The 23501-nt window shown below is 40.1% G+C and overlaps 1 protein-coding gene across 1 annotated transcript in view; it reads left to right on the top strand.

The window, feature by feature from the left end:
• The first annotated feature begins 8553 nt into the window (after positions 1-8553).
• Positions 8554-23501, top strand: part of pcsk5a (proprotein convertase subtilisin/kexin type 5a) — a 36380-nt gene continuing 21432 nt past the window's right edge. The window contains exons 1-16 of the mRNA XM_059358692.1: positions 8554-8951; positions 11156-11260; positions 12801-12974; positions 13116-13259; positions 13553-13617; positions 13862-13950; positions 14044-14216; positions 14388-14594; positions 18158-18258; positions 18396-18499; positions 18893-19013; positions 19263-19451; positions 21022-21158; positions 21301-21420; positions 21609-21711; positions 21976-22166. Of these exons, the coding sequence (XP_059214675.1) occupies positions 8802-8951; positions 11156-11260; positions 12801-12974; positions 13116-13259; positions 13553-13617; positions 13862-13950; positions 14044-14216; positions 14388-14594; positions 18158-18258; positions 18396-18499; positions 18893-19013; positions 19263-19451; positions 21022-21158; positions 21301-21420; positions 21609-21711; positions 21976-22166 (2173 nt within the window). The 5' untranslated portion in view covers positions 8554-8801. The remainder of the gene's footprint in view (positions 8952-11155; positions 11261-12800; positions 12975-13115; positions 13260-13552; positions 13618-13861; positions 13951-14043; positions 14217-14387; positions 14595-18157; positions 18259-18395; positions 18500-18892; positions 19014-19262; positions 19452-21021; positions 21159-21300; positions 21421-21608; positions 21712-21975; positions 22167-23501) is intronic.

Genomic DNA, 23501 nt, shown 5'->3' with positions numbered 1-23501 from the left:
TTCTAAACTTCGGAAAGTGTTAGCTCTCAGTTTGTTTGCCTGCTTGTTTGGATTTGTACGACTACTGCCAGCTCCCACTTTGCCTCAAACAAAGCAGTTAGAAACAGACTCTGTTTTGTTATTTGGAGAGAATATGCATCAGTGTCAGGCACAGTCCCCTTATGTACTGGACTTGTAACTGCCACTTTCTCTGGCTGGGCTTTCAGTATACAAGCATACATATGTACACCAACACACACACACACACACACACACACACACAAACACACATACACACCATAGGTTGTTTAACTGAGGCCCCCAACTTAACTCTGTGTCCTGCTGTGCTGCACTGAGGTGTAGAAGTTGAAAAGCTTTTGCTTCCACAGCTCCAAAATAACACATTCACACACAAACCCTGCTGTCTCACAACCACACAATTCCACTTCACACACACACACACACAATCACACAGCTAACATATTGTTCTCAGACCAACACAATGCATTATCTCCTCCGCAGTTGTTCCTCTCTCTCTCCCTCACAACCAGGCACACGCTCCCTCCTAGTAGCTCTGTGTGTGCCGCGCAATGCTGAGAGGAGTGTAGAGTTGTCAGTCATTAATCTGCTACAGCACAGCCTGTAATCCTGATGACAGAGCAGAGCGGGCTTACAGAGAGCAGAGAGGATCTGAGCCCAGCCTGGAGTGGGGAACAAAGGAGCCAGAGAAGACTGGCTTTGAATCCATAAAGAGAAAGGAAGTGTGCAGGCATGTGTGTGTGTGTGTGTGTGTGTGTGTGTGTGTGTGTGTGCAGGGATTCTGGGGTGAGGTAGGTAACTATTTTGTCAGCAATGCTGCAGTGCTATTCAAGAATGCTGGCACACACAAAAGGGAGAAAAGCCTTACATGGAAAGCAACCCTGGCTGCCGGTGTGTCACAGTGACACGTCAGGTAAATGGGCTCCGGTCATTATGGCGCTCCGCAGAGGCCTGCAGAGCAGCAGAGAGAACAAACCTATTTAGAGGCCTCTTCAAAGAAACATCAAGGGTCAAAGTTGGCTCACGCAATTCAGTGCAACATCAGTCGAGGCTCGACTTAAAATGAAGGAGAAAAAAATAACCATGTCTTGAGGCATCAACAAGCGTGCATAATGGGCATGTGAAAACAACTACAACTGCCTCTGCATGCTGAGAGGAAGCAGCAAAGCTAATACTGCATGAGTCATTGAGCTTAGGCTGCTATAGAGATATTATGTTTCACTTTACCACATTACAACTAAAGAGGTCATTTCACAGTCAATCAGACATAGAAGTCAGAGGTGCTGGAGACGCAACCTGTCCGTGCGTCCAACCCAGCGCAGAAATAATATTATTTGAAGGCTAATGCAATAAATGATGCAACATAAACTGTCTTTTCTCAGTGACTTAATAATGATGCCGATAAACAAGCCCCAAAGTTGCGATGATACTTGAAAGAATTTTCTTTTCTTTGAACTGAGATAGGAGCCTCATTAGTGACCAAATAAAAGAAAAATATGGATTGAATGTGGACCAGGGGATCCAAATTAAAAATACACCCACATACACACATCTCACACACACACACAGACACAATGCTTGGGCACATCCTCGGGCTCGGCTCTCTAGATTTCAGAGGAATCACACACACACACAAAATATTCCGGTCATATCTACATGTGTAGCACTGCAGCAGTGAGAGTGAGTGTGTGTGTGTGTGTGTGTGTGTGTGTGCGTGCGTGCATGCGCGTGTGTGTGTGTGTGTGTTTGTGTCACTGGGACATGATAAATAATGAATTAAAAAGTACCCATTTCATAACGACCTGCCAAGGTTCTGAGTCAACTGCGATAGCTGCAGATTGGTTTAATAAAATATGAGCTAAATTCTCCCCTGCCACTGCTGTCACTGATGCAAAAATGGGCAATGAAATGTAAATACATGGCGGCTGGGCTGAGGATGACACCAAAAGGCTGCAGACCACACTGCGGCACCACAGCTCTCCATACGAGGCAACACCTTCCATCAAATGTACATGGCACACATGAAAAGAGTCCTCGGGCAGGCTGGGTGGGAAAAACATTACAGTGTGCTGAATTTGTCAATAAGTTGCATAAGTTTTAAATAGTTTTGGACATTTTTTTGCCTTCACAGAACACTTCAGAGACACATACACACACATACATACAGCAGAGATTTTAAGAAAGAGTGGGATGATATTTTTCGACAAGGGCCCAGACTGAATTCAAACCAGAGATGTTGGAGGAGGTTCAGAAGAATCAGAAGAACTTCCCAAATGGAGCTTTCGGATGAACCTCAACGCAGGAGCTGAGCTGTGAGTGAAGTTTCGACTGTGTGCTCATTCCTTTACTTTTAATGACTTGCGTGTTACAGCAAAAATATGTGCGCAACATCACGGTGTACACTTAGTCAATCTTAAGGCTGACACATGATTCTGCAAGCTGCGTGTGGGTGATCGTTCCTTTGATTCTATGAAATTTCCCCTTTTTCCCAACCATAAACTGTATTTAAAATAAGGATGTGGCTGCCATCACATCACCCATTGGTTTATGACCTTTTTGGAGCCTAAAATTTGGCTTCTTGGACTCTTATTTAGTGCTGACCACTTGTGATCCTATTGTCCAAGACGCATTTTAAAACCAGATGTAAACTGTTTTTAAGATGCTGTTGTCTATTTTGCAAGGCCAACGTTTCTGCATCCTGAGCTCAGCTTCACCCAAGACAATTGTGATTAGTTTAAAGAAGTAAAAACAAGCCAGAGCTTTTTCTTCTTGTGCAGAATGATAATGGGTGGAGCCAAACTTTTCTCCAGCACTGACACAAGGCTATGAAGATAGGTCTGGCTTTGTGAGACTATAAATCAAGTAAAAAGTAGGGTCATTTTCTCATAGATGTCTATACAGTCTGACTTCTTTTTATAACCAGTGGAGTCTACCCCTGCTGGCCCTTGTTTTGGAGTCTCTGAAGCCTACAGCAAAGCTTCAGCCACAAAATCACCATTCATCTAGCAATTACTTGTCCCTTGTTGCATTAAATTCTAGAAGAAATTTGGGTAAGAGAAAAGTAAATGGAGGCGGTTTTAAGTTAGAAATTTATTAAATATTAACTTTTTTTTCAAGAATTCAAGGCAGTAGGTAACTGATATACAAATGATAATTTTGTGGCTGAATAATTCCTTTAAATTCATGTTTTTGTTTCTCAAATTGGTCTTCCTGCATCCTTTGTTGTCATCTCAACAGGGCCAGACACATCATACCGCCACCACCGCAGCCCCCCGCCTTCTCTTCTGTGTTTCAATCTACCGCACATCATTTTGAGGCTGGTTACAACACTTGGTGATGTAACTTAAGAGTTGTTTTTGAGTCAACATACTGTACTGTCAGTTAATCACTGACCCAACACAGAAGTAAAAGATCTGACAGTTCGTAAACAAAAGAACTAAAACTGTTAAATCCACACTCAAGGCGACAGCATTCACAGCTTCAGAATGTGAACTACTTACCGTGACATGTCACGCAGCAGAACTCATGTTGCCAAACAATGAGAGTTTATAAAACAGTGAAAAAAAAAAACAAAGAAAAATAAGAGTTCATGCCTGTGCTGCCTGCAGGGCAGCCTGTGTGCTCAGGAACACGTTTGACAATTATTTCCAGGGGAATGTGTCACTGTTTGAGAGGAGTTTTCTGAACATCAAAGTCAGTCTCTCTGAAGACATGTTAGATAACTTCAAAGTCCTGTGACTGCTTTGCCGAGAGGTGCTTTTCCTTTGTGTTTTTTTTCAGCTAGTTTGTTTTCTACTCCGTTGTGGAGCAGATGACAAAGACTGTGAGTGCACATTGCGTCATGAACCTGTTCTTTGTAATTTACGATTCAAGGTCGCAGTGGACAATGAACATGAACACCAAAATATTCTGACAGTTTGGTATACAAGCAAGACGCTTGGAGAGATTATTTTCCTGCTGATTTCTTTTCTTTCTTTTTCAGAGCTCGCCTTGAATCGGTACGTGATGATAGAACAGAATTATTATTGACATTCTGAAACTTGGGTTTTCTTCAGATTTTTCTCTGGCTGCATTGTTCATTTATCTTTCTGATCAGAAGACTTTTCAGGCTTTTCATCCTCTGACAACAGACATCTTGTCCAAGGATTGCTGTTTTTCTCTCAGATCATATGGTTCATTATGGAGAAGACGGAACTGAATAGTTACTGCTGTGGCTGTTTGCATTTACCTATGATTCTTATGTAACACATTCACTTGTTAAGCGGTCATAGCGATCAATATCTTGCTTTTTCGAACGTATCCTGATAAAATTTTCTCCAGGCCATCCTTGTTGGAAACGAAGGTAGTATCTAAGTGCTATTAAGTTATGGATGAATCGATTTAAAGGCATTTAAAACGTTTGAACCGCTGAAGCCTGAAAGCAGGGTTAATTATTGAGCTTTATAGGTGAGTGAATTGAGTGAATATGAGTGAATTTTTCATATCTTTTGACTGTGCCAGGCTAGCTGTTTCTCCTTGTTTCCAGCCTTTCTGTTAAACTAAGCCAAGCTAACCAGCTGTTGGTTGAAGTTTTATATCAACAACACCTCCAACACACAGGTTGTTTGTTCCTACTTTCTGATGTGACAGGAGTGTTAACTAAATTTGTGCACCAACCAGTGGTGGAAGATCAGCACATCCTCATAACTGGCCTAAATTTACAGTTTTTCTCAGTCGCTTTGGTGCATTTCTCACAGCACTATTTACATTTGCAACAGCAGTTAATGCATTTCTCAAAACAATTCGTACAAACTGCAAAACCTACTGGATAACCTGCAAAAGTGTGTCACTTGCTCAAAATGGATAGCTCATTCCTCAAAAGCAAGTATCGTGTCAATAAATGTGTCAGTGACATCAAGATGAAAAGTCCTGACACCATGTTTATGAACAAGATAGTCAAATTGCTTATATATGACATATATATATTGACTGACATGACATAAGCAAATGATAAAGTTATAAGACAACAGAGAGTTGAATGAAAGCAATTGATGCATGTCCAAAAGCATTTGCAATTTGTTGGAAGGAATGAGAAACTGCTACTATGATGTGCACATATGACTAAATGTTGTGGAAGTTTAACTAACTGTTGAGAAATGCACTAAAGTGACTGAGAAAAACTGTAACTTTCACAGTTTTAAACATTGTCAAACGGTTGCAGTTTGGTTAGATTTAGGCATTAAATGGACTGTCATAGTCGCTCATTGGTAGAGTGCGTACCACTGGATCAGTCCTTGTCACAGCAGGTCCGAGTTTGAATCTAAAATTGACGCCACCACCACAGTGAGAAAACTTTTATGCTAGCCCAAATAAAATGTCCATGATTTCTGAAGATAAATGCAATTTATTATAGTTTCTCAAAAAAAGCTCTTCAAACTGTGTGCCTTTCCCAGGCATCTCACAACCAATGAAACAGACAGAGGTGTCCTTATTCACTCATTACCTCTGAACCTACATGTATAAAGAGAGCTCTTCTCCGCCAGGTGGTGGGACAAACAAACTAACAAAAATCCTCTCTGTCGCTATTGAATAAAGCATTAAAAAAATGCAAATAAAATAACTTGTTTAGGTTTAGAAAAGGTCATGGTTTGGGTTTAAATAATTACATTTGTTATGCAATTTAAGTCACGTGCATAAGTTAAACTAGGTTGCATACAAGACGTAAGTTATAACATACAGCCCTAATGTCAGGGTGGGTCAAATCAATCATGCAAAGAACGATGGTGCTGATAAAGGTATGGATTAGGGGACCGATGGCACCATGTGACGGATCTAAAGCTGTAATTCCACAGTCTTGCCTCTATGTCAAATTGGCTTTAAATATTATTTTGCATCTATTCTGATACAAAGTCTGGCACAGGACCAGTGGTTATGTAGCATGCCTTTATTTCCCACCACATCAAATCAGCAGCAAGCGTCTGATGCCTGCAACTCCTCTTAATTAAGTAGCCGATCCTCTGAGAACATGCAATACACATCATATTATGGACGTCATACCTGCCACACACATAGAAGGTCTCCAGTGGCATAATTATACGATTAATGCTGTGGCATTAATTGCAATTACTGCCCCTGAAGAATTTCATTAGTAAGAATAACAGCAATGTGTACTGATGATTATCATGATCGTGTTCACCAGGCTCGGTCTGATGTGGTGCAAAACAGGCAACAGTTCTTCTCGAGTCAGGCTCAAAGATCCAACTGAAATTAACATACTGGGACATATTGCATCACATATTCTTCAGACTCCTATCAACTGCAGCCATTTATCCGTGTAATACAGTACTGTTGCGCATGAAACACGCAATATTAAGTTACTTTGGAACTGGATTGGAAGTTAAGATTGGATTTCTCTGTAGTATGCTACAACATCATGGGATGAAACAAAACTCGCCAGCTTTGTAGATCATACGAAGGATTTGATTTAGTTCACCTCTTCCTCAAGCTTCTCCTGCAAGCAAAACAAGTTGTTTTTATTAATATGTGCCTCTTCAATAGCAGTTTCTGAGTTTTTTTTAATTATCCAAAGAGGTTAGAACTACAATAATCAAAGAAAATGCAGTAAAAGACAGGGCTCTTTGTAGTGAAGATGAAAATACAGCTTTATTTATCGAGTTTAAAGGTTCACTGGAGATGGAGGAGTGAATATTTTATCAATCTTATACAACATAAACATACTATTTTATCAAAAGTCAGGTCTCTGTGAAGGAAAATAAAACATAGAAAAGAAAAATAAACATAGACAGATAGACAGACAGATAGACAGACGGACAGACAGACAGACAGACAGACAGATGTTTTCCTAAAACTCTGTGCAGAAAATCCTGATTGAAGAGCTCTCTCAAGTTTCATTGACTTTATTCCTTTATTTATGTGTTTATTTATTGAAATGAATGAGATCTGTGGGCACCATAAGACGGTGTCATAGTTGAACAAGCTAAAAGACACAGAGCTGCTCAGATCACAAACATCAGATTCAACTGACATTTTGGGAAATATAGTTATTCACTTTCAAGTGGATAGTTAGATAAAATACACCTCTCTTGTGCCAATCTTCTCCTGCATTATAGAGTAAATATTATATTGTTCATGTCGCATAAACATGGTCCCACACATATATACTGTATGAGATTTCTCAATTCACTAGCTGCAGTTTATCACCCACTCAAGTTTCTCTAGTCTTCCCCATCTGTGTAGAATTGCAACATTAAAATTTAAGAATTGATGGTCTTCTTTCACACCATGAAGGATTTTTTTCTGATTGCTTCAGATTGACCCAGTTAAAGCAGTGAATTTTTAAATGCAGGGATATCGCTTCACAATGCACTGACTGCTGTGGTGCCAAGGGGAAAGGCATTCGGCCAAAAAAATAATACAAAAAAAATCCCATTGCCTCGAGGGGAATATTATTTTTAAATATTATTCTTCCCCCAAACTGCTTAACACATCCTCCTCTTTCTACTGAAAACACACAGGCCATGTACACAATCAGCTTAGACACAGAGACTTCATGACTGAGAGTGTCCTCATGTATGTGGTTCATATTAGAGCAGATTGCACACAGGTTTTCATGCTGTTGTAACTAAGTACATTTGCTCAAGTACTGTACTTAACATTTTAGATACTTGTACTTTACTACATCTGGGTATTTCTCATGGACACAAGGTCTGCATACAATTCAGTGTGAATGCACTAGCCTACATATTCAATTTGACCTCATAAATAGTATGATAAACCTGTTTTATTAATTGTTTTATGTTGTCATTGACGGCTGACTCCTCCGGCCAATTGCAGCGCATTTCTGACAATTATCTTATCCCTCTATTTCATTTCATCTGTGTTTTTTATTTTATTTTACTTGCAAGACACCAGTGTTAACAACGTGTTGGTGGTCCAGGCTGTCAGTAGGCTATGTGACAGCCGAGTTGCTACATTGGTAGCCTATGTACCCAGAATTAACTCATTTGTGATGTGACTTAATTGCAAACAACGAAACAGTATGCCGAAAAAACAGCAACATTAAGCAGATTTGTAAAAAGTCTGAATTCATGCTTTGTCAGATCTGTCAGCCAGACGACAAGCGTTCGGATCGATTAGACCTATAGCATGCAGGATAGCCTTGACACATGTCGAAGATCTGCACTTCACTTTACTGTGTTTACATTTCTAGCTGAATATTAAAGCGTGTTCTAGTTGAAAGCCCCCAAAGCAAGTTTTAACCTTAAAATGAGCATAATATGTTGCCTTTAAATGATTATTCAATTACAAAGGAGAATAAAGATGACAGTTTATTTTAATTTGCAGTATCTCTGGCCACTTCTTATCCATGCTGCGCTGTTTTACAGTAACTCACAGATACAGTTAATGAGGCAAAATACGGTTTATTTAATTAAAGCTGTAACATGCAGATGAAGTTGCACTATGAGGAGATTCTGGGCTGCAAACACAGCAGGTCGGATCCTCATGAAGGACAGTTGATCCCTTGCTCCCATGTTGAAGCAGTAATTTGATAGTTGCTTGTTCCCGGTGACTGAGCATCAAGTCTTGACAACTTCAGCCGGCAAAGATTCTTCCGTTCCCTGCTGAACATCTCATGAAGCTTGTTTCTTCGCGACAGTAAAAGGGACTTCAATTTCGGACAAATGACAGACATTTCCTGTAGGAAGACGGTGTGCAGGGACGCATGAAGCACCTGGGCGCAGTCTAATTAGAGGAAGCCTCTTTATTTATCTCTGCAGTCAGTCATGGTGCGTTTTTTGTTGCTGTGTCTGGGAAGTCTGCTTCAGTTTGGTCATGCAACGATTTACACCAACGACTGGGCGTTAAGAATAAGAGGGGGTCGTGAGTCTGTCAACAGGATAGCAGAGAAGTATGGCTTTACTAATATGGGTCAGGTGAGTACCATCTAATATAGCCTACTGCACCACACAGGGACACACTGAGCACTTAATGTAATCTTACTCTAATTGATGTATTTTAGCTTTTAATCTACTTTTCAAGTGTTAAATCCCTCAGTCTGTCACAGTTTTTGTTGGTCTGTAGGGAAACTCAGAGTGTAGGCCTGTCAGTCAACAAGCTGCAGGTTAGGCCTCATCCCAGGGAAATGCCTTTAATTGAAACAAAATTCAACAATCCCAGACAAAATCCTTTATCTTCTTACTCTCCACTATAATTCATATTCCAGAGTTTTAAACTTAAAGACAACAGTGGTGAAAGAAGTATTCAGATCACTCATTTAAGTAAAAGTACTGACCCCACTCAGATTGTTTTATATATTCTATATATATTATTGGAATTGATGCGTTTAAGTAAGCTGTGTTTTAATTTTGTAAATATAGGGCTTATTTGAACTACTTAATGTACTGTTATGAGGTTCAATTTTTAAAAAAGTCTAATTGCTTTAAATTGATCATGTTTTTCATGTTAAATCTTGGCCTGAAAAATAACTAAAGCAGTCCGCTAAATCTAGTGGAGTAAAAACCAGAATATTCTCCTCAAAATGTAGTGGAGTAGAAATATAAAGGTACATGAAATTGAAATACTCAAGTACTCAGTACTTGTACTTAGTTACATTCCACCACTACAAAAACAAAATACTTTTTAAAAGACGACTTTCTCTGCCTATTTTGACATAACAATAAAAAGAAAACACCAAATAGGATACTTTCGTACTCTTAGTTGATTTTTACCCTGTTGTTTGATTGTAGATCTGGTTTTTAAAGTTTCAGATATCAAATAGTTTTAAACACATGGCATCTAAAAAGTATAGATGCTTTTGACAACTTTAATGTAGATTTTTATCAGAGAAATCAATACATTATTAGTGCCCTATTTAGCCAGTTAACATACTGCTACATCTGCAGTGTTATAAAACTGTATTATTACAAATATCCAACAGGGGAAGTGCAGTAATTGTATTATGTTTGAGATTAAGTGCAATAAATTGTGTTGCAATTCACTGTCTGCCATCTGGCTGTCAGGAATAAGAGTAATGTTTAATTTCTATGCAAGATTTAAGAAAATTGTGATCACACTTGACAGTCGTGAGTAATTTTTATTGCTGCTGTAGATGATTAGGTCTCAAATTATAAAAAAGGTAATAAGCCTAACTGGTGGAGGTAGTGCTAAACTGCCGCTAAGCAGCTGGAGAATAAAGTTAAAATATTATTTTAATCACTGAAAGTTTTTACTTGTGAGGAGTCCTGGAGAAGTTTTGATATCAGAAGTCGGCAGCTGCTCATCTACATTACAAGCCTGCCGGGATGTTTCAGTGTGAGGAGGATACGAAAGAGGCTGCCAAAAAAAAAGTCACTTTTTGTTCTCTCACCTCTTGCCTTCACTTCCTCTTTGTGACTCTAATCATGTAATATTAATTATCTGAACTGTTAAACCTGGAAGAACCCAGATGCAGCACTTTTAGTGCCATTTCAGTCATATTTGCACAAAAGAAATAGAAAAAAAAGAAATCAATCAGACCAGAGATGTCAATACAGCCACAGAATGACCAAATAAAAACTAAATCAATAAATAATAAAGCAAATAAATAAAACAGAGCGAGCTTTAGAGGCCAGAGCCATAAAATTCAGCACATGTACTCCCCGGGGAAAGGTGCTGTAATGAAAGTTGCAGGTCCTGGTCCATGTTTCACCACGGGTGATATGAACCTGGAGACTCTCTGATACTTAGATTTTATTGCTTAGGTCAGAAGTCAAAAAGCAGATTTCACAACAGAACCATCTGGGAATAAATTAGACCCATAATTTATTCTTGTCAGTCACAGAAAAAGCAGGATGACACTTTTTATATGAAACATAAATTACCCCTGAGCTCTTTTTCTTATGTATTAAAAAAAAATCTGTTTACGTCATGACCTTATGGACACAGACGCACACATGAGCAGCAGTGCGGCTGCAGGCTTGTGGCTCAGGTTACCGCTGGCTGAAAAACTATCACAGGTGTAAGGTAGCCACCTTAATGAAACACACCAGAGTCAGGTTCATAATTTAACAGCTGTTTAGGACAGCGATGGAGCAGGACGAGCAACACGCCTCCACCTGAAAACAAATTAATTTACAGGGTTTGATGTCTATTCCACCAGATCGGAGACCTGCAGAGTTATTACAGTTTTCGCCACCACGAGACGGCCAAGAGGTCCAATGTGTCCAACAACGAGGTGTCTGTTAGCATTGCCAAGGAGACCGAGGTATAGTAATGGGATATGAGGAGTCTCTGCTGGATTATTAATCAGCAGCATGTCCCCTCCTTCCCTCTCTGCAAACACACACATGTTCATGTACTGGCCTCTTCACACACTCGTCATCACACACGTACAAGCACAAAACCTCAACATGCCAAGAGTCACACATTACATTTAAAATGTGGTTTATTCTAAGTGTGGTCCTCATTTTGTAGCTTTAGCCTTCATTTCAATGAGTAATAATATTCATTAATTAATTTATTCCTTATCCTTGTATATAAATAATGGACGCAGTCACAGTGACGTCACCCATTGGTTTGTGGACTGCCCATTTGAGGCATCAAGTTCAACGTTACGGCTGTCGCCATCTTGCTTTACATCCGTCGCCATCTTTGTTTTTGAAGCCGGGAGAGACTATATTTAGACTGGGACTAGACTAGACAGGTTTAGTTCACTCATGACTTGTGAACAGGGACAGGGAAGGCCTGAAAAGAAAGAGTCACAATTTACAAATCTGTCTACTAATTCAGCACCATGGACAGCACCATGGATCTAACAATACACAGCACAGTTCAGCTGCTGATGTTTTAGATAGATTCTAAGTTGAATAAACTTCAGTCAGATTAATGGGCCTCGTGCAAGAACCACTTGTCATTCTTAAGTGGCTTGTAAGAGAAATCAAGTAAACGTGCCCCATTGACCCATTTTCTAATATTTTTAATTTCCTTTTAGGCACAAACACAATTTACGAGTGGTCCAGACCTGTTGTAGGAGTGCAGTGTTTTATTATTTGATTGTATATTCCATTAATTTAAAGCAATTTCGAGTTATGATAAAAATTCTAAATTAGAAAGTAAAAGAAACTTGGCACTGAAATGTGTGGATTCAGTGGAACTCTGGAAAAACTGCACAAATACTGTATAAAGCAAGACATAATTTACCTCTGGGCAGGATACAAAAAAATTGTTCATGGATAAAGGGGGAGGGGGGTTTGATTTGAGAGGTACTAGAGTTTGAAAATGTGATATATATGTTTATATATATATATATATATATATATATATATATATATTAAAATGTACAAGCAGAAAATTCTTGAGAAGTACAGAATGGATTGATGGACTTATTGACAAAATTAAGTGATTGACTTATTATTTGACTAATAGATTAGGATCTATGTATGGAATATTGTTTATTTTATATATATATTGTTTGTTTAGATTTTGTCTATTTATGGGGGGTTTTGAACTGCTTTTTTTTGTTCATTATAATGCAATGTAGGAAGGTTAGGCACCTTTAAGCTATAATGACTTCAGCTACACCTTTTTTGGTCACCTTAAGATTCTTTTACTTGTAATGTTTAATGTGGATTCTGTTGAAAATGATCGAAATGAACTACTAAGACAAGAAAATGTTCTTGCATGAGGCCCAGTGAGTAAGGCAGACTGCATCATATCATATTCAACTCCTCTGCTCCTGCTCTCTCTCTCTGCTACTGCAGGATGGAGAGGAGGGTGGTAGGTTAATGATTGTTTTTCTTTTTAAGGTGGAATGGCTGCAGCAGCAGGTGGTCCTGAGAAGAGCGAGGAGGAACTCCGGTGCAAGTCACGTCTACTCTATTACCATGAAGACCGAACACCTTCCCACTGCTCCTCCTCCGACCAACCACACCCAGACGCTGCACTATAACGACCCAATGTGGAGCCGCCTGTGGTACATTGTGAGTCAGATTTTTTTTCTTTTACTAAGCCAAAGTCTGAAACACAGACACATAAACCCAGACAGACAGATCCTAGAATAGACCCTGATTTATTCTTTACTCCCAGGGGCCAAATTCAATGTCCCACTGTTTGCTCCACAGCACTGCAGCGATGAGTCCAAAGACTGCCAGTCTCGCATGAACATCGCAGGGGCCTGGAGGAGGGGGTATACTGGGAAGGGTGTGGTGGTGTCTGTCCTAGATGATGGCATTGAGAGAGAGCATCCGGATCTGAAGCCAAATTATGTAAGTGCCCGGGGATGGGACACTGTTCTCAGGAAGGGGACATTAATCATAAAGTATTTGGCAGAGCTTTTAGTGTAAGAGCGCAGAGCTGAGACAGATATTGCAGGCAGAGCTTTTGGGCCAAAGGTTCGGAAAGGCCGGCCAACAGTATTGGAATGGACATTAAACGTCTGATCCACTTAACTGTTCAGTGGACTGGTGAATAATGCTCTTTGTGATTTGTCTGATGAAACTGAGACAGATAGCCGCCGGCTGCTCATAATGTGCTGCTACTTACTATCCATCTGATTCAGGATCCTCTCGCCAGTTATGATGTGAACGGACAAGACGAAGACCCTTCTCCTAATAAGAAGAACTAGTGAGTGCTTCTTATTCCTAGATTTCTCTTTTGCACCTGTTTTGCAGTTTCCTTTCCCTGTCGTGATTGTAACTTTAATTAATGCACTTCCATTTTCCCAGTAATTACATGCATATATGGATATGCAAATCCCCCAGTCTGAATTCTGTCTTCTCACTGGTTTGATGTAACGGAAATAGCCCGTCTTCTCCTCATGCATATGCATCTAACCTCATGTTCTGATGTTCTCCTCCTTTCTCTGAAGCCATGGGACACAGTGTGCAGGGATGGTTGCCGCAGCTGCAAATAACTCTCATTGCACGGTTGGAGTCTCTTTCCACGCACGGATAGGCGGTGAGTCCAAGTGACGTGAAACTAGAATGCTGAAGGACTTCTGGAGGTTAAAGTTTTGTATACAATGGATTCAAACGTTATCTTCCCCCGTAGGCATCCGTATGCTGGATGGAGATGTGACAGACATTGTGGAGGCCCAATCACTCAGCTTCAGACCCCAGTATATTGATATATACTTAGCTAATTGGGGGCCAGAAGACGACGGGGTCACTTTGGAGGGACCCGGACCCCTGACTCATCTTGCTTTACAGAATGGCATCAAAACAGTGAGAGAAAAGCAGTTTGTGTATGAAAAAGGCTTGCTGGCCGTTTGTTTATGTCTTTGTCCTACCTGCGGCTGTTTATTGACTTCAAGGGCATATCTTTATCCCCTAATCAACGTGTAAATATCATCAATAAATGAATCACCTCTGTCTGCTTCCCCAATTAATCTCAAGGGCCGGCACGGGAGGGGCTCCATTTATGTCTGGGCGTCTGGGAACGGAGGGCGAAGAGGTGACCACTGCTCCTGTGACGGCTACAGCAGCAGTATCTATACTATCTCTATGAGCAGCAGCACCCAGCGTGGAAGCAAGCCAGATTACCTGGAGCGCTGCTCCTCCACACTTGCGACAGCTTACACTGGTGGGGAGACAGAGGAAATGGTGAGTAGAGGCTGTGAGTAGAATAAGAAACATCCTCAGTGAGATAGTTCTGTACCAAAGGAGATACACAAGCAGTGATGTGCTGAGTGGAGTCTGTGTGGCTAAGAAAACACATCTAAATAATGGTGTGTGTACAGTATGAATCAGAAGATAACGCTTCCCCTTCTCAGTCACCAGTTTCAAACATTCGCCCCTTTCAGACTGACGTTTGAAGCCACGATATTTACCCCTTAAGACTGAAGGCGAAACATCCCAGAGTCGTAATGGGGGGACCAAGTGATCCCGGATCTGTACCGCTTTCAGAGGGAGTAACAGAGTCGTTAAATTGATTAGACTGTTCGAGATCAATGTGAATGTGACATACGCAATTTGTGCCACAAACATCTGGGTAATAAGAAAGGAAGTGGACCGTATTATCAGAAACTCACCTCTCACCTGAGTCCGACAGTAACTTAATCATGTTCAGCAGAATGCAGAACAACTTAGCTTGTCTGTAGAATCTCTACAGCGAGACACGACACAACGGGCAGTTCTTCTGCATTATTGTTTTGAATACACTCACCTTTGTTGTCGCTTATTGTACAGATACTGCCTCTGCTCTGTTACTCGCCACTATCGTCTTCTCCCACTTTGTTCTGTGATGCCGGATTGCAGAGTTCGTCAAGGCACTTTTGTGGAAACAGAACGAAAAGGCCTATTAATAAGCAAATTGCTTGTTTACTGTTATCGATCTATTAAGGGTTGCTTTGCTCAAATTTTACCAAAAAAGAAAAACAAACAAACTGGAGGCTACAATCTAAAATTCAAGGTTATCTACATAAACCAGATATTTATTTATTTTTTAATTTATTTCATTTTTAGATGCAGCAGCATAATTTCATGAATGATTTACACTTAATTTCCAGAAAACTTTCTAATATTTTTTTCTGGAAAGAAATATATAATTTAGTACTAATTATAAAGACTTCAACTACTAAATGTCCAATAATAATTGGCTATTGTCTGATGATGATTTATCCTATGGGGGCGAGAGCTATATAATATTTCTGGGGTTCCGATGTAGAGCATTCATATGCAGATATCTGTTTTTTTCTGTTTCCAATAGTACATTAATTATTTGTGAATATTCACTTGGGATTGAATTCAGCTTTTTCTTCAAGGACATTCCTGTTTTCCCTATAATTAGTTTCGAATTAAATCAGAAAAAACTTTGACTCATAAAATAAGTTATTTTAACCGGCCATAAAATATTAAAATCATTTTCTACTGGCATCAAACCTTCCACTCCAAATAAAACCATATCAAATTTGAAAATGCTTTGGGTCAGTTCTGTCCATCCAAAACAACTGTCACTATGATTAGGTTACAATTTTAATATATATATACAGGAATAAATAGAGTTATGTTTTTGTTATGTTATTAATTTTGTTGCTTTTGAGCCTCTGGGGACAAAACAGCCACACTCCCAGAGGCTGGACGAGGATTTCTAATATATTTATAAACAACAACATGCATGATAATTTTTGATGAGGACATTTGTAACTTTGGTTGAACTTTAGAGGATGTCTGTGGTTGAATTTAACAATCCAGCTGCTTAAAGCCGCTCAAAGCCACAAAATACACATTTTGTGTGGAGCAGTGTTTGGGGCGAGCAAGCAACAACTTCTGCAGTTGAGTGTGATAGTCTGAGACACCTGTCAATCAAGCAAATACGCCCCAGACACACTCCCTGTGAAGTTTCTTTCTGGGAGAACTTTGAAATCCTCAAGACACAAGAAGCAGTGAAATTAGCCTGTTAGAGGCTGTTTTACAGGGTTATAGAGTCTATAATCTCATGTGGAATATGGAATTTTCCTATTCACTTTAACAGACGCTGAGTATTTTTGGAGCCTTTCGTTCATTTGCACAAAAAGGCTTAAGAGGAGCTGCATTGTAAGGCACCTCAGCAGTTGTCTAATTATACAGTAGGAACCTTTGTAAACATCCTGAAAGCCCCACACTCAGGAGGCCCACTGTAGCATGCCAGCACAGACAATGTGGCCAAATGACGAGCTTCTTAAAGTCGGAAGAGAGATCCTCCTATGGAATACCTAATTACCTACTTCTGCTTTATTTTGCCCAGTTGATTGGCAGTGATCTTTGTGTTTTACATGGCAACCCCCCAGGAACGAAACACTGTAATTCCACAGTGTGTAATTATATGTATTGTAGGTGCTCGGAAAACAGTTATCAATAAAACAAGTAACACCTGCAGGTTGCTGCCACACATTTATTAAGTGTATTTATTTAATGTTTTGATTTAAATCGTATATTTTTCAGGTTTTCTATGAAAATAAATTTAGATTCAGAGGGCAGGCGATGGCAGATACGTCTCTCACTCCATGTAATCTGCAGGGGTCATGGGTAAACCGAGTTGGGTGGCTCATTAGAGTAAATTGGGTGAACACTGAGCTGCTCCTGTGGCCTCGGGCTTACTGTGGGGTTTTCCTTCTGCAGAATCTCTTTGTTAGCACACCTGACAACATGCCACACAACACTGCGCTATTTCTTACATCACTTCCAAACCCCTTTAGGTTAATTTATGTTGCATTATTTACTTTAATAAACCATTGTTGGCTCTGCGTCTATGAGTCATCTCACATATTCCTGAGACCTAAAGCTTGTCACAATGTCAGTTTACTTTTTCTTTTTGATGCCTATTAGATGTGTGCAGTCTCCTGCTGTTATTTACTTAAAGCGAATGCACTATATTCGGAGTCCCAGCTGATTTTCCTGTGGTTAACTCTTTACAATCATAAATATTGGCTTTCACCTCTCTTCGTTGTATCCTACTTCCTATGAAGTCTCCTAAAGCTCCATCTATTTCTATGTGGCTCAAAGATGTCACGTCTTTTATCCAGATGGGAAGATGTTTTGCGGCGAAAGTCAGTTCCGTCAAATTTTATCAGAAATGGGGCTCTTTCATAGACTATATTGAATCCTTACTAACACTGCCCCCTGACTAATCCCCCTATCCCACCCCACCCATCCTTAATCATGCCCCTCCCCCTTTTTTATTATTATTTTTATTATTGTAATTTATTAAATTAAATTAAAATGTATTTTGTTTTATTTATTTAGTTATCCATTTATTTTTACTTAATTTTATTGTTTTTTATTTTTTATTTTCTCATGTTATTAGTTATTTGCTATACACTGTATCCATCTATCCAAGCAAAATTTTATCGGATGCTACTATTTGCCTTCCATTGAGAGACAGTCTTGCTGCTTTTGTTTTTAGAAAAAGAACAAAACAGGACGCATTTTTTCTATAATTTTATACCCCTGTCTTGGTATGAATACCTTCGAAAAAATTAAAAATTAAAAAATAAAAATATATATATATATAAAACACAAACAAAGCCAGATTGTATGTATTCTGACCGATCATTTGGTCATGGAAATAGGAAACAGGAAAATAGGAAAAAAATAGGAACAGGAAAAAACAAGATTGAGGCCATCAAACATAAAGAGAAGCAGGTGAATTCTGTTAAATTCTGAATCAGATCTGGTGTCCTCGACAGGTAACGCTGGGTCCACATCAGAGCTGCACCCGGGCTGATTCAGACGCCTCTCTCTCCTCCTCCATGGCTGCAGGAGTTATCACTCTCACTTTGGACGCCAAGTAAGCAGCTCAGCCACACACACACACACACACACACACACACACACACACACAGAATCCATACATGCGTTAATAGGTTTGATCGGATGATGAGGGTATGATGTGTTTTGTTCTTTCTCTGTTTGACCTTTCCTCAGCCCTTTACTAACCTGGAGGGATGTGCAGCACATTATTGTCCGGACATCAAAAACTCATCATCTTCTTGCTCCTGACTGGAGCGTTAATGGAGCCGGATACAAAGGTGTTCCCTTTGGAATAAATTTCTAATTTCACACACTGTTTTTTTTTCTCCAGTATTTTTCAGTAGTTTAGAGAAAATGAATAATTACATGATGTCTTTTGAATCTTCCTAAAACTTATAATAAAAGAAGATGAGCAAAGATAAGTTACGCTTGATAAGCATATTTTGGTAAATGTTCTCTCAGCTCTTTTTAGGGAAACTATCAAGCAGCGAGCGTACAAACTAATGAGATACTGTGAGCAGAACAGTAATAAACGCCTACAAAGTCCCAGGAGTGCGTGATGTTTTTTATAAGCTACATTTTCTTTTATGCCCCAGCTAATGTGCTTTGTGTGTGTGTGTGTGTGTGCGTGTGTGTGTGTGTGTGTGTGTGTGTGTGTGTGTGTGTGTCAGTGAGCCACCTGTACGGCTTTGGCCTGCTGGATGCTGAGAGCATGGTGAAGGAGGCTGAACGCTGGAAACAAGTCCCCTCACAGCATGAGTGTGTGGAGGAGGCTCCCATCCAGCTGAGCAGGTATCACACCAACTGCTCTGCAAGACATCTCTGCTTTGAGTCAGGGCTTCCCTTGATTCCTCCCTTTTTATCACACTTTATCTATTTCTGTCTCACATGGATTTCTCTCGCATTGATTCTCGCTCTCTTTCATTTATTTGTTGTTTCCTTTCCTTGCACCTCTCTCTTTTGTTTCTTTCCTGCCTCCTCTCTTATCTTCTGCCGCTCACTATGTGTCTTTATTCTTTTCCCGTCTCCGTCTCATGACAGAACTATTCATCCAGGCTCGGCGCTGGCGTCTGTGTATGAGAGTTCAGGCTGCTCCAGCGAGCCCCTGCAGCACGTTGTTTATGTGGAGCATGTCGTTGTCCGTGTAACCATCACTCACAGGCGACGCGGCGACCTTTCCATTACGCTCATGTCACCTTCGGGCACCGTGTCGCAGCTGCTAGCTAACAGGTAACTAACAGCAATGCTCAATCACGGACAGAGTGTGTGGAGAATACACCGTCCTCTCCTATAGCTTCACCACACCGTTTCTGTGTAATGTAGTGATGAGGAACTTTTTTGTCTAAAGCAGAGCTCATAACCGTTTAAAATGCAGCAAAATCCTCCTTCAGTTCGTCACATTAGAGAGAAAAAATTCAGATTTTGGCAAACACTACTGGGACACCGCAGGAGTCGTGCTCATGTGGTGTTTCAGGGAACTGGTATGAGTTTCTCCCAAAATTAATTAAACCAATTTTCAACCATATGCAGCAAACAGTAATCCCCAAAATACAGCTAATAGCAAGAAAAAGATGTGATTTAACCTCTTCCACTCCACCCCTCCCCTTATTCTGTCTTTTTAGCTGGTTCCAGGGGCTCCTTAGGAGCAGATACCAGGTTAACAGTAGATGTTAAATAGAAGTGGTGTACACCATCTGAAAGCTGAGAACCTGATGATTAATTTGAGATGCAGCTCAGCTCTGTGTGTCAGGTTATCCTAGCTCATAAATCTGCAATAAAAATGTGTTAATTAATAATTTAATTACTTCATTAAAATTGTGAAGGCGTATAAGGGCTTGGAAAATTATGATGGGAGTATTTGAAGGCCATTCCCATGCACAATAATGTCTGATAAGTTGTTGCAGCATTTTTTTCATACCATTTGTTTCACAGATTTGGTGCAACATTTTTAACCATTTTTAGCATTTGAGAATTGATAAAAACAGTGCAAAATCCCTTCAGAATACCACATTAAGACACCAAGACCTTGAGGAACAACCTAGTTCCTAGTTCAGTTATTTGATTTGGTTAAAAAACTTTAGACATTTTGGAAATGTATTTTTCTTTTCTTTTTTTTCTCCCGAAAGCCAAACAAATAATGAATGCTTTAGGGCTCTAGTTTGTGGTTGTAAAGTTTCATGAGGCTGCGATTATCATAGATGTCACAACAGGTTTATTTTATACAGTGAGGTCAAGTTTCAAGAAATGCTCTCGCTGCAATGACTACACATGTGGACACATGAATAAGATTGGGCTCACTGAATCCACAAGAGTCTCAACTTTCCAGTGCTACCCAATATATGCAAATCCAAGAATGTTTAGGTCCCAGTGTGCAGAAACGTTCAAATGCAATAAATGAAAATAACCCTTTTTTTAATGCATGCAAAAAAACTGCATGTTTCCTGCCCCTCTAAATGGAATTAGCATAAAATGGGCATGACTGTAAAAGGGGACACCCGCGAGTACCCATAGAAACCATTTTCATTCACATATGAGGTCAGAGATCAAGGAACCCCTTTGAAAATGGCCAAATTAGAAATCAGGTTCATATGTACATGAACAATTCATTATGAACATTCAATATCTTGTCTTTGTACAGTTTATTTTGTTGTGTTGAGATATGTCAAAAAGGATTAGCAAACGGTTGCACTTATTTAGACAGCATCCCAACATTATTTGGTTCAGGGTTGCAGTAATCACAGCAGTTGTAGTAGTAGTCGTAGTAGTAGTGTTATCATGATTATGTAATGTTTTGGTTCAGGCCTCTCGACGACTCCACCGAGGGATTTCAAAACTGGGAATTCATGACAACTCACAGCTGGGGGGAGCAGGCAGCAGGGGAATGGACTTTGAAAATCCAGGATACTTCCTCTCAGAAGAGAGTCAACAGTGAACTAGGTCTGCTCTTCCTCTTTGTAACATCACAGTATTGAGACAAATACATTGAACTTCAACTAGAACAGCAGCTAAAATACAGTGCAGGCCTCCCGGGACCGGCCTCTGATCTTATTCTTTTCCTGTTTTCTGTGTTGTTTCATAGGGACGCTAAAGGAGTGGTCCCTGGTGATTTATGGCACCGCAGAGCAGCCGTATCCCAGGCATCGCGAGCGAGCACGATCCATTGAGATGCCGATGGATGACCTAACTGAAGAATACAGCGGTGAGTCATGTCAGCTGGTATCAAGCTGCCCCTTAATCCAGCTCAGACAGCAGCTAAATGCACTCTAATGCAGAGTTACAGTTTGTGTCAGTTCATTTTTTATGTAAATGTGGCTCTAAATCAGCAATCTGAATAACTTTGTTGTTGTTGCCGATGAGTAGTGACTTTGCGAGTGTTTGCCCTTCCAGGACCCTGCGACCCAGAATGCAGTGACGATGGTTGTGAGGGGCCCAGCCCGCAGCAGTGTGTCACGTGTTTACACTTTTTTCTCAAGTTCAAGAACAACACAAGGTTAGTACGATTACACAGTACAGTTTGTAGAACACAGAGTACAGTATCCTGCTGCTGCAGAGCGTGTAACTCTCACAAATGGCAGATTAAAACATTAAGCTGTTATTCAGTCCAATGTTTGTTTATTGTTCCACATTCTAGACACATTAAGTTTTACATTATGTTGGCAAAAGTGGACCCAGGCTGTCATTTTCTCCACCCCCACTCATTTAGTGAGTTACACCTCTTGTCCTTTATGTGCTTTGGTCCGTGTCGGTCCAATAGAACGTGTGTATCAGAGTGTCCCAGGGGATTCTGGGGCGACCGGCGCCGTTGTAAGAGGTGCTTTTCCTCCTGCGAGAGCTGCATTGGGAGTCGCAGTGACCAGTGTACCTCCTGTCAACCTGGTCATCACCTGACTGAGGGGAGCAATACCTGCACAGCCACCTGCGGGGATAACTACTACCTCGACCACGGTGAGTTTTCAGGGATGTTGTTTGAGGTTTTATCCATTGTCAGTGTGTTTCGACATGTTCTTCCTGATCCCATCCCCCTCCTTACTCCCCTGGAAATCTATAAGAAAAAATAGATAAAATTGTATTGATTAAGTAAAATCAATACAGCCTGTGTGAACACATGCTGCTGCTTGGGGGCTTCTTGTGCTAATGCTTTGTACTGAAGCCTGACTGATGCTGCAGTTTTTGAGGCCAATACTGATGTTAATATCTAATTAAAGGCATAGTTCAGATTTTTTTAAGGTTTTATGAGGAACTTATCCATATTCAGTGTATTACAGTAGATACATGTATTTTTTAAATTTAAATGTAATATTATTATTATTATTAGGGCCTCGGGGCAATCGCACCGAGCACTGGTCCCATACAGCAATAGCTGTAGGGACCAGTGCGAGGACCAGTGCGAAATCCACAAATCCACTGTGGATTTCTTCTTATTCCTCTTGCGGACGCAATTTCGTCCCGCTACTAGTCCTACAACTTAAAGAGTTGCAGGACAAATTATATATCAAAACGTGCGGTTTGATCGGGATCGGTGTGCTATTACTTTTCTCTACAGAATACGAATTTTTCACGACTTAAGTCGCGAAAAACTGCTCAAAATTTTGCATTGAAATGAATGGGACGGCCGACAAAAAATGAGCGAAAAAGAACAATCATTGGAGATTTTTAAACGTCTACTTCTCCGGCATAATTTAACCTAGAGACTCCTTTTAAACTTTAAACAGTAGACACAAGTCTTGTGTATCGGTGTATTAATCCACGTTTCGATAGGTCATATAGTTTTTTATCAATCCCTGTTCAATGACCATGATAATTTTTGGAGAAATTCTGAGATTATAATGGGTGTGTATTGCACGGAATGTTCGTGTCAGAGTGTGTGATGTCATCGCTCAGAGTGTAGAGGGAGAGGTAAAACTGTCAAAAAATTAATTTTAAAACTGCGCTCCAGGCCGCAAATTTCCCTCTACAGAAATAATTTATACATAGAAACGTAGGAAAATTTGTCTTCTCACTCACAATCCTCTGGTAAAGCTGTCAGAGTTATAGTTTGGGCGTACGACGCACAGATGCGGCACCAACACCACCAACAGCCTCATTGGGTCCCATATTAAAAACGCAGGGAGATATTTGAAAAAGGGATATGGAAATGTTTTTTTAGATCGCTCCAACAAAGCTATTTTTTCATTTTTCTGAAATAAAAACATATGTAGACGTTCAGGAAGAACTCAGGACGCTCAAAGTGAAGTCGAATCAATGATAGGTATTATGGTTTTGCCAAAAATGCTTTCTGTT

The sequence above is a fragment of the Centropristis striata genome, chromosome 19 (genome assembly GCF_030273125.1).
Source record: "Centropristis striata isolate RG_2023a ecotype Rhode Island chromosome 19, C.striata_1.0, whole genome shotgun sequence".
Classification (NCBI taxonomy): domain Eukaryota; kingdom Metazoa; phylum Chordata; class Actinopteri; order Perciformes; family Serranidae; genus Centropristis; species Centropristis striata.
The sequence above is the reverse complement of the archived record's forward strand: the minus strand, read 5'-3'. Positions and strand labels throughout refer to the sequence as shown.